Source organism: Ahaetulla prasina, chromosome 15 (assembly GCF_028640845.1).
Source record: "Ahaetulla prasina isolate Xishuangbanna chromosome 15, ASM2864084v1, whole genome shotgun sequence".
In the NCBI taxonomy this organism is placed as follows: Eukaryota; Metazoa; Chordata; class Lepidosauria; order Squamata; family Colubridae; genus Ahaetulla; species Ahaetulla prasina.
In genome coordinates, this window is record NC_080553.1 from 15,398,833 (window position 1) to 15,414,141 (window position 15,309).

The 15,309-nt window shown below is 45.7% G+C and overlaps 1 protein-coding gene across 6 annotated transcripts in view; it reads right to left on the minus strand.

Moving 5' to 3' along the window:
• NF2 (NF2, moesin-ezrin-radixin like (MERLIN) tumor suppressor) overlaps positions 1 to 11,721 on the minus strand; it is an 81,368-nt gene extending 69,647 nt beyond the window's left edge. For 5 of the 6 annotated variants that reach the window (XM_058158400.1, XM_058158403.1, XM_058158398.1 and 2 more), the window contains exons 1-2: positions 11,616 to 11,721; positions 8,809 to 9,804 (exon numbers count right to left, since the gene is read on the minus strand). In XM_058158400.1, coding sequence (XP_058014383.1) covers positions 8,809 to 8,922 — 114 coding nt within the window. In that variant the 5' untranslated portion in view covers positions 8,923 to 9,804; positions 11,616 to 11,721. Of the gene's footprint in view, positions 1 to 8,808; positions 9,989 to 11,615 lie in introns of those variants that run through there. The other variant, XM_058158399.1, reaches the window with a different exon arrangement.
• Between the last annotated feature and the right edge of the window lie 3,588 nt (positions 11,722 to 15,309).

A 15,309-nucleotide genomic window follows, 5' to 3' on the forward strand; every position in this document is an offset into this window, starting at 1 on the left:
TATGCCCAATTTTTTCTCTTGACACCAGAGTCCTCCCTCATCGGTAACTGGGTTTCAGACACTTCCAGCTGGCATTTTCTAGGATTGTTCAGGCTATTAAAGAGTTAGGCTTGGTCACCCGTGAAATAATGCTCATTTAACGGCCACTGAAGAGATTGGAGCTTTGCAAATCAATAGGTGTTTTTTTTTAAAAAAAAAAAAAACACCTCCCATTTTCTTTTTTTGCAATTTAATTAACTGAACTCATATCCAATACCGGTTCACTCCTTCCCTTGCATTCATGCGGATTCTACACTTTTGACACTGAAAACAGGACCAAGTAAATGGATTTTTAACATCGCCGAAACAGATTAACGGGAAATTCAGCAAATGTTATCTATGAGAGCCATGGTGACGCAGTGGTTAGAATGCATTGTTGCAGGCTGACTCTGCCCACTGCCTGGAGTTCGATCTTGACCGATTCAAGGTTGATTCAACCTCCCTTTCCTTCTTCCCTTCCCTTCCTTCCTTCCTTCCTTTCCTTCCTTCCTTCCTTCGCAGTGGTTAGAATGCAAAGCATTGCAGGCTGACTCTGCCCACTGCCTGGAGTTCGATCCTGACCGATTCAAGGTTGACTCAACCTCCCTTCCCTTCCCTTCCCTTCTTCCCTTCCCTCCCTCCCTTCCTTCCTTCCTTCCTTCGCAGTGGTTAGAATGCAAAGCATTGCAGGCTGACTCTGCCCACTGCCTGCAATTCAATCCTGACCGGTTCAAGGTTGACTCAGCCTCCCTTCCCTTCCCTTCCCTTCCCTTCCCTTCCCTTCCCTTCCTTCCTTCCTTCCTTCCTCTGCAGTGGTTAGAATGCAGCATTGCAGGCTGATTCTGCCCACTGCCTGCAGTTCGATCCTGACCGGTTCAAGATTGACTCAGCCTTCCACCCTTTGGAGGTCTGTAAAACGAGGACCCAAATTGTTGGGGAGGGCAAGAGGCTGACTCTGTAAACCGCTTAGAGAGGGCTACAAGGCACTGTGAAGCGGCATATAAGTCTCCATACCCCTTATATAGACTTTATATAAATAGTAGGATTTTTGGGAGCTGTAGTCCCACTCAATGAAGACCAGGGACAGACTGACAGAATCTGCCAACAGAGAGATTCCTTCCTCACCGAGATGAATTCCGAATGCACCAGACTACAAAGCCCATCAGCCTGCCCTGCTCTTCCTCCCTTGCCAATGTGGGCATTCTTCGAATGACAAATTGCAAAGTGCCACGGTTCAGGTTATACCAGGCTCATGTTATTAACTGGCTTAAAGCCATGCTACGTGCGCATGCACAGTGCGTGCCAAACACACACAAAGCGTGCATGCGCACCACAGGCGCTACCGCGCAGCGCAGAAAAAGGAGGCTTAAGAAGGTAAGTAGAACAGCGGGGGGGGGGGACAGCTGTGCTGCGCGATTTAGATTCACTAGCAAGCAGGATAAATCACGCGGCACAGTTGATTGTTGGAAATAGTGGTTCGGACGAACAGGCAGCATTTAATTACTACCGGTTCTCCCGAACCGGTCTGAACCGGTAGCATTTCACCTCTAATCCAGCCCCAAGAAAGAAATGTAACCTTTAATAAAGTCCCAGGCAACTGACTACCTGTGGGTCTATCAAGGGATTAGACCTTCCTTCTCCCTCTGGACTTTTTAAAGTGGGATAAATAACTTTTCGTCCTTCTTTAATTGCTGGGGGGTTTTTTTTCTCTCCCGTTGGGACATGCCCAGAAAAATCCAAGCCACTGATACGATAAAAGTACAAATTGACATCGACAATAACAAAACGGCTAGGCTCCCTTTTCGCAATGTAAGGTAGCGCACTGACTGTAAATCACATTGAGGTCCGCTTATTGATTTTGTGTCTTGCCGCTACCACCCTGAACGGATTGAGGACAGGATAAGCGAGGGACCTAAATGAAGACGGGCTGAGCTTCCTGCATTTGATGGACTCAGCGGCCAGCGAAGACCCCCAACCTATGTTCAGTGACGGAATCAGTCCACTGTTAAGCCCGCCTGCTTACGATCATTCTTGGTAGAGGGAGAAACCTTGCCAATAAAGGGGGGGGGGGAAATTACGGTAGGAAACGGGAATTAAAATGCAAGGCTAATACAGATCTAATAGAAAAATGAACTGGGTGAAGATCACACCTTCTTGATGCTACAATCCCCAACCAAAATATACTGCATTAGAGGAAGACCCATCATTGAGTGGCGCGGTGGCCTAGAGGTGGTGCTCTCGCCTCACAATCAGGAGGCTGTGAGTTCGATCCTAGGTAGAGGCAGATATTTCTCTCTCTCTTTGGGCACAATGAGAATATATCAGCTGAATAAAACTCCGCTCTGGCGACAGGTAGGGCATCCGGCCATTAAAAAACATTCTGCTAGCTCCATTCAATTGCCTAGACTCCACCAGGAAGGGATTGTGGGGTGGTTAAAAGAAAAAAAGAAAAGAAGAGGAAGACCCATAATTGACCAGCAAGATGTTCTAGATCAGGGGTCTCCAACCCTTGGGCTGTGTACCGGCACTGGGCCGCAGCATGGCAGAAACCGGGCCGCACAAACAAACAAAGCCCCATCCGCAGGCAGCAGGCAAAACTGCACCCCTTCTGATCAGTGGGAAAACCACTCTCCACGAAACCAGTCCCTGGTGCCCCAAAGGCTGGGGGTTGTCGCTATTCTAGGAGGCACAAAGCGAGGTCCCCCCCCGCCCCGGTGGCTCCTCTTTAACTGGACAGTCCCCAGAGAACTCCTGGCAGGAATAAAATGTTCTTTTAACGGGTAGCCTTGTCATATTCCATTAGCCTTATCTTAACATGGCTTGTTAGCTATATTTGCAAGTCCCGGAAGGATACGTGAACAAATTCCCTGATTAGAAGGCGGCTAAGTGATGCAGCCGCTAATATTTTTGCAGGTATGATGGGATTTACGATTCTTTGCTAAATGCAGCCGTCTCTCTCGTAATTTATCAGCGTGTAAATGTTTTTAAGTAAACAGGAACAGGTACTTAAAAGCCAGGGTGGAAAGAAATTTTTTTTGGGGGGGGGAGGAGGAGGAGGGAAGCTTTGACTTGGGTTGTTGGCAGATCCGTGATTGGAGGGGTGGAGGGAGGGGGGGAATCTATTAAGCGGGTGTACATTATTTATTAACCTGCAACAGGCGTCGTTTGCAATTGGCAGGCGCGGGAACGTGACAATCTATATGGGTGCAGTGTCCTTTCGGCAAGCGATGTCGTAATCGCTCCTTGGGCAATTACAATTATGGGCTGCATAAACAGAGGGATAGAATCAAGATCACGTGAAGTGTTAGTACCACTTTATAATGCCTTGGTAAGGCCACACTTGGAATAATGCATCCAGTTTTGGTCGCCACGATGTAAAAAAGATGTGGAGACTCTAGAAAGAGTGCAGAGAAGAGCAACAAAGATGATTAGGGGACTGGAGGCTGAAACATATGAAGAACGGTTGCAGGAACTGGGTATGTCTAGTTTAATGAAAAGAAGGACTAGGGGAGACATGATAGCAGTCTTCCAATATCTCAGGGGTTGCCACAAAGAAGAGGGAGTCAAGCTCTTCTCCAAAGCACCTGAGGGTAGAACAAGAAGCAATGGGTGGAAACTGATCAAGGAAAGAAGCAACTTAGAACTAAGGAGAAATTTCCTGACAGTTAGAACTATTAATAAGTGGAACGACTTGCCTGCAGAAGTTGTGAATGCTCCAACACTGGAAATTTTTAAGAAGATGTTGGATAACCATCTGACTGAGATGGTGTAGGGTTTCCTGCCTGGGCAGGGGGTTGGACTAGAAGGCCTCCAAGGTCCCTTCCAACTCTGTTGTTATATTATATTATATTAATTATGAAGCCCTGGAAAATATCAGAGGGGAGGAAAACCACGAGACCAAACGCAAAAGCAGAGAAAAACCCACCGGAAAGAAGAGCCTGTAACAAAACCGTGTTCTAATTCGTGGCGGGTTTTTTCCCCCCCAACAGCCGAGGACAAACACTTACGAGGGTGGCAGCAGTGAGTTTAGGGTTCAAAGTTACAACGGCGCTGAGAAAATGTGACTCAACGATCGTTCTTCACAGTTAGTTAACGACTTTTGCAGGTTGTTCGGACCTGCCAAATTTAGCACTGTGGGAAACTGGGAGGGGACAGGGGTGGGCTGCTAGGGGTTCGCAGGGGTTCGGGAGAACCTCTAAGATTCTGTACAGTTTGGAGAACCCCCAAATCCCACTCCTGGCTACACCCACCCACCCTACCCCTCCCAGGAGTCCCCACGCGGCCCGTTTTGGATGCAGGTAAGTGCAGGGCACGCGCAAAGGCTCGGGGAAGGGGAAAAACAGGCCTACTGGAAGTTCGGGAAGTTTACGGCCTCCAGAGAGCCTCTGGAGCCTGGGGAGGCGATTTTCGTCATCCCGGAGGCTTGAGGAAAGCCTCCAGAGCCCGGGGAGGGCAAAAACGCCCTCCCCCTCCCATCATGGTGCAGGAGGCCAACTAGGCCACACCCACCATGGCCACGCCCACCCAGCAACCGGGCAGAAAACTCCTTGCTAAAATTTTTGAAGCTCACCCCTGGGAGGGGGCATTGTATGGAGCCTGGGAGATATGTAGTCATAACAACATTCCTTTCTCAGCGAGTCAAGGACAACTTGCCCTGCACCTGGAAGGGCTTGACTGAGAGGCATCTCCAGATGGGATGGTGCTTGGATTGGACCATGGGATGGAGATGTGGGTGCTGGGCAGGGACCTGGACTTTCCTTTGGGTGGGGAAACCCTGGAAGCTTTCAGGTTTGGGGTTTTTCCAGATGTACCAATATGACACCTCTAATAAAATGGAACTTTGAGGAACTCTGAGAGAGGTTGGACTGCAACATCCCTTCCAACTCATCTGTTAAATCTGATTCACTCTGAAAAAAATGTATTAAAGTTAGATGTCGGCCAATTCTCCACGACTCCGGGCAGCTCAGAAGAGTCGCAGAAACGACAAGAAAAACCACAAGAAAATCATCAAGCTGAAAAGAAACCCAGGATGAACGAATAATTCATATTTCTGCTTGCTAATAGCCAAGTGGGCTGTTTAATATTACAAGCAGCTCATTTCAGACTTTCCTTCGCCTGCAGATTCATTTCCTGAAAACCCGCACTTTGTAATCTCATCCTCTTCATTCATCTAGCAGGATAATATGATTAGCTTTTAAAGCCCTTGCAAGGATTAAAGACTAACACTTGTGAATTCTTTTAAAGGGTGATAAATAATCATTAGGAAGCACGCCCAAAGTTAAGGAGAGCGGTTAGAGGTGAATATACATCTCGAAAGTGAAGATCTTGAAAGTCCCAACTTTCTGGAGGGAATATCATCGAGGCGACTAAAAGCGGAGCAAGTCCGGTTGTCAGATTCACTGCTAGACTGGTGGACTGGATTCAAGGCAGAGCTGAAAACTTTGCATTAAAAAAAAAATATCAAGAGAAACAATGACAATGAATCATGCCGTTACATCCACGCAGAGATATTGACAGACTGTATTTACCAAGGAAAATCGGTGGGCGAGGAATATTGCAAGTACAACAGGAAGGATAAGGAGAAGAGGAAGAGGAGGAAGAAGAGGAAGAGGAAGCAGAACAGGAGGAAGAGGAAGGAGACGGAGAAGAAGAGGAAGAAGAGGAGAAGGAGGAAGAAGAAGAAGGAGAAGAGGAAGAGGAGGAAGAAGAGGAAGAGGAAGCAGAACAGGAGGGAGAGGAAGGAGACGGAGAAGAAGAGGAAGAAGAGGAGGAGGAAGAAGAAGGAGAAGGAGAAGAGGAAGAGGAGGAAGAAGAGGAAGAGGAAGCAGAACAGGAGGAAGGAGACGGAGAAGAAGAGGAAGAAGAGGAGAAGGAGGAAGAAGAAGGAGAAGGAGAAGGAGAAGAGGAAGAGGAGGAAGAAGAGGAAGAAGAGGAGAAGGAGGAAGAGGAAGGAGAAGAAGAGGAGGAGGAAGAGGAAGGAGGAGGAGGAGGCAGCATTGGAAGAATATCTGAAGGACAGCGAAGACGCACCAAAACTGAAGTCCTTGAGTAATGACCGCAATTGAGCCCAAAAATTGATGTCGCTAAGCAAAATGTTTGCCAAGCACCCTTGCCTCTCCCCCCCCCCCCCGGTTTTACGACTTTTCTTGCCACCATTGTTAAGCAAAGCGTTGCATTGGTTAAATTAGTAACCCGGTGGTTGTCAAGCGAATTTGGATTTTCCCATCGACTTCAATTCCCAGAATTCCCCAGCCAGTGTTGGGAATTCTGGGAATTGGAAGTCCACAAGGTGGCCGAAGTTGGACATCCCTGTTTTTTTACATTTTAAGGAAAAGCAACTCCTAAAGAACTATTATAATTATTTTGTCTTTTAATGACCCCCGTAATCCCTTACATCAAGAGGTGGGAGCGGTCAACTGAATGGAGCTGAGTATTTACTAGCCGGATGCCCTTCCTGTCGCCAATGCAGAGTCTGCAGCAAATAATTACATACCCTGATCCCCTTCCCTCTGTCAGGTGGTCGCTGAGAGGCAAGCAAATCAAATATTTATATTACTCCCTCCCATTTCTTTCTGCGACAAAGAGATGTCAAAAAAAAAAAAAAAGATAGACAAAGAAGCGAGTTATCTGGGCCGCGCATGGATAGGCGTGAAAAGCTATTTTTATTTTCTTACGCTGCATGACAACCCGATAATGACTTTTTAATTAAAAGCCATTTCTGCTAATCCACCAAGGATATACTGTAAACAGCGTTTAAGGGCACCAGAACAAAAACACTCGGCTTGTTCCAGGGGGACACGTGGAGATACGCAAGTGTGGATAAGACACTGGGACTCGCACTCTGCGCATGGCATATAAAAAGGGTTAGGGAAGATCAGAAAATGAAACCAAGGGAGGAAAGGTTAAAAAAACACAAAAAACTAGGGTGCTTGTGCAATGTTGGGATTTAAGGTTGCAACGTGGTGTCTTCCGCCACATTATATATATATCAGGATTATATATAAGATTTGTTATTGAATGCGATGCGCTTACGGAACCTGGTTTACCAATAACAAGGATATTGTTATCGTAGCTCTCCTTCGGATATGCAAGATGGGCAGCAAATAAATTCGACAACAACAACAACGGGAGGATGCTTCTAAACACCGTCAAACATTCCCAGCTACCTCTCCTGGGTCCTTGGGAAGGACGTGACAGGTGAATAAAAACGCCAGATTTGGCCGATTGCGCAACCTGGTCCCTAAGGGAGCGCGCATAAGTGCACCAGCGTGCCCACCGTCCCTGTCCTACGGTTCCCAATTATAGGTAATCGTTCTATGTGTTTATGGCTATGTTTTGCCAATTTATATCGCTTTTTTTGTGTGTGTGCCGGTTTTTCTTTTCCACGTCTCCGTGTCTATGGCTATTCTGTTACTTGTTTTCTTGTAACTTCTTGTTGAAAAAAAAAAAAAGTAAATAATAAATAAATAGCCACGATAAAAAGAAAGCGAAGGAAATACTGATAGGGATAGAGATCAGGTAGATGTAGAGAATGGAATTGGAATGGAATGGAATGGAATGGAATGGAATGGAATGGAATAGAATGGAATAGAATAGAATAGAATAGAATAGAATAGAATAGAATAGAATAGAATAGAATAGAATAGAAAATATGGAATGGAATGAAATGGAATGGGAATAGAATAGAATAGAATAGAATAGAATAGAATAGAATAGAATAGAATAGAATAGAATAGAATAGAATAGAAAATAATGGAAAGGAATAGAATGGAATGGAATGGAATGGAATAGAATAGAATAGAATAGAATAGAATAGAATAGAATAGAATAGAATAGAATAGAATAGAATAGAATGCAGAATAGAATAGAATAGAATAGAATAGAATAGAATAGAATAGAATAGAATAGAATAGAATAGAATAGAATAGAAGAGAATAGAATAGAATAGAATAGAATAGAATAGAATAGAATAGAATAGAATAGAAGAATGGAATGGAATGGAATGGAATGGAATGGAATGGAATGGAATGGAATGGAATGGAATAGAATAGAATAGAATAGAATAGAATAGAATAGAAGAATGGAATGGAATGGAATGGAATGGAATGGAATGGAATGGAATAGAATAGAATAGAATAGAAAGTAAGGAATGAAATGGAATAGTAGAATAGAATAGAATAGAATAGAATAGAATAGAATAGAATAGGAATAGAAAATAAGGAATAGAATAGAATAGAATAGAAAATAAGGAATGAAATGGAATAGAATAGAATAGAATAGAATATAAGGAATGGAATGGAATGGAATGGAATGGAATGGAATGGAATGGAATGGAATGGAATAGAATAGAATAGAATAGAAGGAATGGAATAGAATGGAATAGAATAGAATAGAATAGAATAGAATAGAATAGAATAGAATAGAATAGAATAGAATAGAATAGAATAGAATAGAATAGAAGGAATGGAATGGAATGGAATGGAATAAAATAGAATAGAAAATAAGGAAAGGAATGGAATGGAATGGAATGGAATGGAATGGAATGGAATGGAATAGAATAGAATAGAATAGAATAGAATGAGTTAATTCTCAGCTGTTTTAATAAAGTTTGTTTGTTTTTACACTGACTGAGTTTCCTACTACCTACATGGGCCTGGGTCACAACCAGTAAGTTCCTTTTTTCGGCGCCGGTTGTTAAGTCGAGGCCTCCCTTGCATCGCGCTCAATCCATCCCGTTCGTTGTGCGTCCCGCCGCTTTTTTAAAAAAAAAAACGCAACCAAGCTATTTACCTCGCAGTTGAATTCCATTTCGGCATCCATGGTAATAATCCGAACAGTGAAGGTTTTGGGCTGCTTCCTTTTCAAAGAGCTAAAACTCATGCGGGAGGCGATGGCCCCGGCCATGGCGAGTCCCTTAAGGCTTCACCCTACACCAAGGGAAAGGTGGGGGGCGGGGGTACCCTGACCCTTCTCTGGGGGAAGGTCCAAGGAGGAGAAGGGGGAAGCAGGAGAGAGGAACTAGGACCCACCCGACCACACGGTTTAAATGCCACACAGGTGGACCAAACACAAGCAACTCCAAAGAACCAGCCAGCTTGTCCGGAGTTTTTCTACGAAAAAAAGATGAGGAGGGATCAAACTCGCCCCCTTTGACATGTTTCCAAGATGTGGTTCCCCTTGCCGATGGGATTGGGGGGGGGGGAGGAAGAAAAAAGGAAATGTGCGCGCACACACACACCCCCGGTTCAAAGCGGGGCGGCACCCTAAATTGCAAAATCCTTACAAAAAACCGCTTTGGGGTTTCGATAGGAAACGTCCAGCCTTTTTCTCGGCTGAGCCTTGCAACCTCCTAAAGGAAAATAAAATAAAATATTGGAAAGCAAATTGGGATTAACCAATGGGGTGGGATGGGGGGGGTTGTTACTGGATTGGCATAATTCAGATACCTGCCAAGGATGGGCGAGTTTGGCACAGGAGGAAAAGGGGACGGTGCCCCCCCCCCCCGTCCCGCCCGCCCTCCAATTTTATTTTTGGGAAAGAAAGCGTTTAAAAAAAATCTGACAATCGGTCCAATTTTGAGCTGGGCGAGGAGATGGGCTCCTTTTCAAAGGTTTTCTATCCTCTATATTTTTGGGGGGGGATGGGTGGGCATAAAGCTGCCCCTCCAAGAAAGATTCCTGAGGTGGGGGGGTGGAAAGATTCTTCCTTGGAAAGAAGGAATCGGGCAACCCAGTCGGCCCTTCTTGTTTGAGGGAAGCGGGAAAGGAAATCCAGAGCCGAAGGGACCTGGCGAGAAAGAGAAATCGGGTTAATAAAGAAGAAAGAACATTTATTTATTTATTCATTGATTTACAGGGCCTGGGAAGCTTTCAAAGCACCCCCAGGAGAAACAAGCCTAGATTAATCAGCATCGCCTCCCAAGCCACCATCGCGTTCGGACACACACGCACACACCCAGCCAGGAAACCAAGGAGGAGAACAAAATGGGTGGGGGGGGAAGAGATATTATCCATTTTGCAATTTGGTTTTTTTTTCTAGATAAGGAGGGAAAAATAAAAGGAGGGGGGGAAGACCCAAGCAAGACAAGGGACACTGTTTAAAGGGGGGAGGGGGCTTATTGAATTCAATTCTGGAGGGGGAGAAGGAAATAAAGGGCCCAGGGGCTTCCAGAGACCACAATTCCAGTCTTCCCAAGACTTATTGGGAGGGAGGGGAAAGCTCTCAATGCCAATCTATCTATCTATCTATATATATATATATGGGGTGAGGGCTTCAGGAAGGCAAGAGGGAGGAGGGGGAGCATTCAATGCCAATATACTAATATATGGGGTGGGGGCTTCCTGGCGGCAAGCCGGGAGCTCTCAATATCAATATATAATTATATGGGTGGGGGCTTCAGGAAAGCAAGGGAGGAGGGGGACGTTCGCAATGCCAATATATAAAATATATGGGCTGGGGGCTTCAAGGTGTTAAGTGGGGAGGGAGAGCTCTCAATATCAATATATAGTTATATGGGGTGGGGGTTTCAGGAAGGCAAGAGGGAGGACGGGGAAAGCTCCCAATGCCAATATATTGGGGTGGGGGCTTCAAGATAGCAAGGGAGGGAAGCTCCCAATGCCAATATATAAATATATGGGCTGGGGGCTTCAAGATTAGCTAGGGGGAGCTTCCAATGCCAATATACAGATATATGGGCTGGGGGCTTCAAGATAGCAAGGAGGGAGGGGAGATATAAATATATGGGGTGGGGGCTTCAAAGTGGCAAGAGAGGGAAGCTCCCAATGCCAATATAAAAATATTGGGGGCTGGGGGCTTCAAGATTAGCAAGGGGGCAGTTCTCAATGCCAATATACTAATATATGGGGTGGGGGCTTCAATGTGACAAGGGAGGGAAGCTCCCAATGCCAATATGTAGATATATAGGCTGGAGGTTTCAAGATAGCAAGGGAGGGAAGCTCCCAATGCCAATATAAAAATATTGGGGGCTGGGGGCTTCAAGGGGGGAGTGAGGAGCTCCCAATGCCAATATATAAATATATGGGCTGGGGGCTTCAAGATAGCAAGGGGAGCTCCCAATTCAATATACAGATATATGGGGGCTTCAAGGGGAGTGAGGAGCTCCCAATGCCAATATACAGATATATGGGGTGGGGCTTCAATGTAGCAAGGAGGAAGATCCCAAAGGGCCAATATATAAATATATGGGCTGGGGGCTGCAAGATAGAAAGGGGCAATGCCAATATACAGATATATGGGGGCTTGAGGTGGCAAGGCTCCTTGTAATTAGGGAGGGCTTCCTATTGCCAACCATTTATAAGGGGAGAGGCAGCCGTAAAAGAGGGGGAGGCATGACCTGGGGAGGGGGCTTTTATGGAGCCTATTGGGGAGGGGCTTCTATAGGACTTTGGGGGTTGAAGGGGTCTCGCCCAGGGGGGGGTCCAGGGACCTTCCCGCGTGGAAAGGGGGCAGGGAGGGGCCTCCCCCCGCCCCTATAATGAGGGGGGGGTCTCTCGGGGACGGAGGGGGGGGTCTCTCCTCGGGGGTGCCTCGCCGCCGCCCCCCCACCCGCCCCTCCCGGGGTGAAACGCTGCCCTCACCTCGGCCACCACAGCCTAACCTGCCACTCCTCGCCCCTCGCTTCTGATTGGCGGAGGAAGGGGCCTAGGCCCGCCTCCGGAGGCGGGGCGCCGCGGTTCCGACCGCCCACTCGGTCCTAGGGGCGTCGGTCCTGGGACAACGCGGCAGTTCCGGTTGCCGAGCGGCGGTCGCCATTTGCGGGGCGGCAAAGCGCGCCACCCCTCATGCCGGACTCGCCCCTCTCCTCCGTGCCCAGTTTCGGCTTTTTAGGGCCGCGGTTAGAGATCTCTTTTTACGCGGCAGCTTTTTTTACGGCGCGTCTTTCTCTCTCTCCCGCGGACCACTACCTTCAACGCGTTTCTTAAAAGAACCGGAAAGGTGGAGGCGAGTGGAAATTCACCGCAAGCCCTTCATCGAAATGATGTAGGAAGTGACGGATTGGTAGGTAGGCTTGTCTATCCGCATGAACGGCCCTCCCTCTGCAATGAGCATAGACGCGAGGGAACCAGACCGCCCCTTTGCTCTCGAAAGGAAAGAAGAGAGGCTAGAGCTGGTGCGGCCTTGTGCGCCCTCTAGTGCAAGAAATGGAGAATGGAGAGGGAAAAGTTGCAGGGGGAAGTTATGAGAATGTACTCGTGTTATGCATTCACACAACTCACCGAACCGTAAAATTAAATGAATGGGCTGAGTTTGCTTGACCCGCTAAATTAAGCCAAAAGGACCCACTGAATCAAATGAGGACTGTGAAAATGCAATTAAGAGGCCGTGTTTTCTCCATCTCTGGCTTTAGTGGTGATTGGGAAATCTGCAAGCCAGGTTTAAACTCCAAACTTGGTTAAGTGAGTTGTGCAAAAGTAACTTCAACTAACCTGGGTAGCTTGTGTTGTGCGACTGAAGCTCGCAGGGTGGTTGTTGTTTATTTTATTTTCAGTTTCAGCTTATTAAAAGCAAAGGCACGTAGGAACGATTTAAAAACCACCGAAACCAAACCGCAGATGGATAATCGGTTGTGAAATATAAACACACGCCCCCTTTCCTCCAGGTTCAGTCTGGAAGTCATATGTTTAAACCGTGGTTGAGTAAATGAACCTTAATTAGCTGGCTTCAAAACGCTGGATCCCTGTTAACGCTACGATATCCAGACCTGGGTTTGTCTCGTTCACAAAGCCAAACGTAAACTGCCCCATTCCATGGCTTAAATCTGCTCTTTGAAGCCAGCACCATCTGGAAGGAACCTTGCCAGTTTGTTTTGGGCTCTGAAAATGCAAAATACTGGCTTTTAAATAACATATGAAACCATTTTGGGCCTTCTCTGTGGGGGCTCCTACCCTCTGGAACGAGCTCCCTCTGGGGCTTCGTTAACTCCCCGACCTCAGGTCCTTCCGCCGCGAGCTGAAGACGTTGCTGTTTCGAAGAGCAGGACTAGCGTGAACGTAGTTTTAAATTGGGGTTTTAAATCAGGGGTTTTAAACGGAGTTTTAAATTTGTATTTAAAAGTTTTAGGCCATCAATTGAATTAATTTTCTATTTTTTTTTTTGCTGTTTTATATGTATTATATGTTTTCTGTTGTTTTATTGGCTGTGAACCGCCCTGAGTCCTTCGGGAGATGGGCGGTATACAAATATAATAATGAAGAAGAAGAAGAAGAAGAAGAAGAAGAAGAAGAAGAAGAAGAAGAAGAAGAAGAAGAAGAAGAAGAAGAAGAAGAAGAAGAAGAAGAAGAAGAAGAAGAAGAAGAAGAAGAAAGTACGCTTGCATTTTGCAAAATGATCATTGAAAACCCAGCAAGCGCGCAGATTGGAGACATCTGCTACTATGCCCCTGAGATACCCTTGCTAAGTGCCAGCCGATTATCATCATGGATCATTCAGACATTCAAAGATGGGGATTTGATCTGCATTCCTAGCCTTTAGGCTGAAGACCTAAACCAGCTTTCCTTGGCTGGCTTGTAGCGACCCTGGAGCGTAGCCAGCATAATCGATGGAGAAGGAAGTTGGGAACGGGCCGTGGGTGGCTCAGGCTGTAAGATAGCCTGTTATTAAACACAGCTGCCTGCAATTACTGCAGGCTCGAGTCCCACCAGGCCCAAGGTTGACTCAGCCTTCCATCCTTTATAAGGTAGGTAAAATGAGGACCCAGATTGTTGGGGGGGGGCAATAAGTTGACTTTGTAAATATACAAATAGAATGAGACTATTGCCTTACACAATGTAAGCCGCCCTGAGTCTTCGGAGAAGGGCGGGATATAAATGTAAATAAAAAAAAAACTCAGGTTTTAAAATCGCACTCCTCTCTGGTGCTTCTGTTTTTAATTTAAAGACTTCGGTCTCTGTGGTCAAGTCAACCCTGCGAGGCAGGCCAAGTTCAGAAAACAGCGCGACAGCACGAATTTCAGGAATGCGGCTCACTAAAAAAAGACACGGAGAAATTAGAATGTGAGGGCGAAAGAAGATGTCGTTTATCTAAACAGGCATAGGAATATTAAGATGCGATTAAAAAAAGATGGAAAAAGAATATTTTGGCAGAAATTGTAACTTAAGTAAAACCTATTTGGACATGACAAGTTATATAACATATGATACGGCCAATACTCTGTTCGTAAAATACGTGGGTGAGTGTGAAGGAAAAAAATTCAGTAAAACGTGATTCAAAGAAAAAGAAAAAGGAAATGCGACTTGCTTACAGCATTGCATTTAGCAAGTTTTCAGATGTATAGAACGGAGAATGACAAGAGTTGGAAGGCACCTTAGAGGTCTTCTAGCCCAACCCCTGTGCTTAAGCAGGAGTCCCTATACTGTTCTGGACAAATGACGTATCTATTCTTCCGCGCGGGACTGGCATAAAATGGGTTTTATTAGGATTTTAATGGGGTTTTATGTTGTTACGTATTTTATATTTGAATTATCAGCCAATTTGAATAAGTTTTTTAATTCTGATTTTATTGTATTGTATTTATGTATGCTATTTTTATCTGGCTGTAAACCGCCCTGAGTCCTTCAGGAGAAGGGCAGTATACAAATTAAATTATAATAATAATAATTATTATTGTTGTTGTTGTTATTGTTATTATTGTTCTTATTATTATCATCCAGTCTCTTTTGTATTATTCATCATGTGGCCTTGCATTCTTGTATGGACTGCGCCACTAAACCGATGTCACACACATGATGCGCAATGACAATAAAGGCATTGCACTTTGAAAACCTCCAGCAATGGAGCACCCACAGTTTCGGTCTGCTAATTTTATCATTAAATTAAAATTTTATCATTAAATTTTATCATTATCATTTTATCATTAAATTAAAAAATTCCCCAATTAGGTAATGAAACTCTGCAAGGAAATAACCCAGCTCACAGAGTAGCAAGGATCCCACAATCCTCCTCCCCCTCCTTGCAAACCCCTCTCCCCCTAGGCCTGATGCGGTTCCCTAGTTGGGTAACAAAACGCCTGCAAGAAGATAACCAAGCTCAGAGCCCCAAGGACCCCACAGTCCTTTTCCTCTTCCTTTTCCTCTCCCTCCTCCTCCTCTCCCTCCGCCTGCAAACCCCACTCTCTTCTAGCACTGTTGATGTTAGCTTGTAGGGTCATGAAACATCTGCCAAGCTCAGAGAGTACAGTCTTCCTCCTCCTCCTCCTCCTCCTCCTCTCTGCAAACCCAACTCTCTTCTAGCACTGTTGATGTTAGCTTGTAGGGTCATGAAACATCTGCCAAG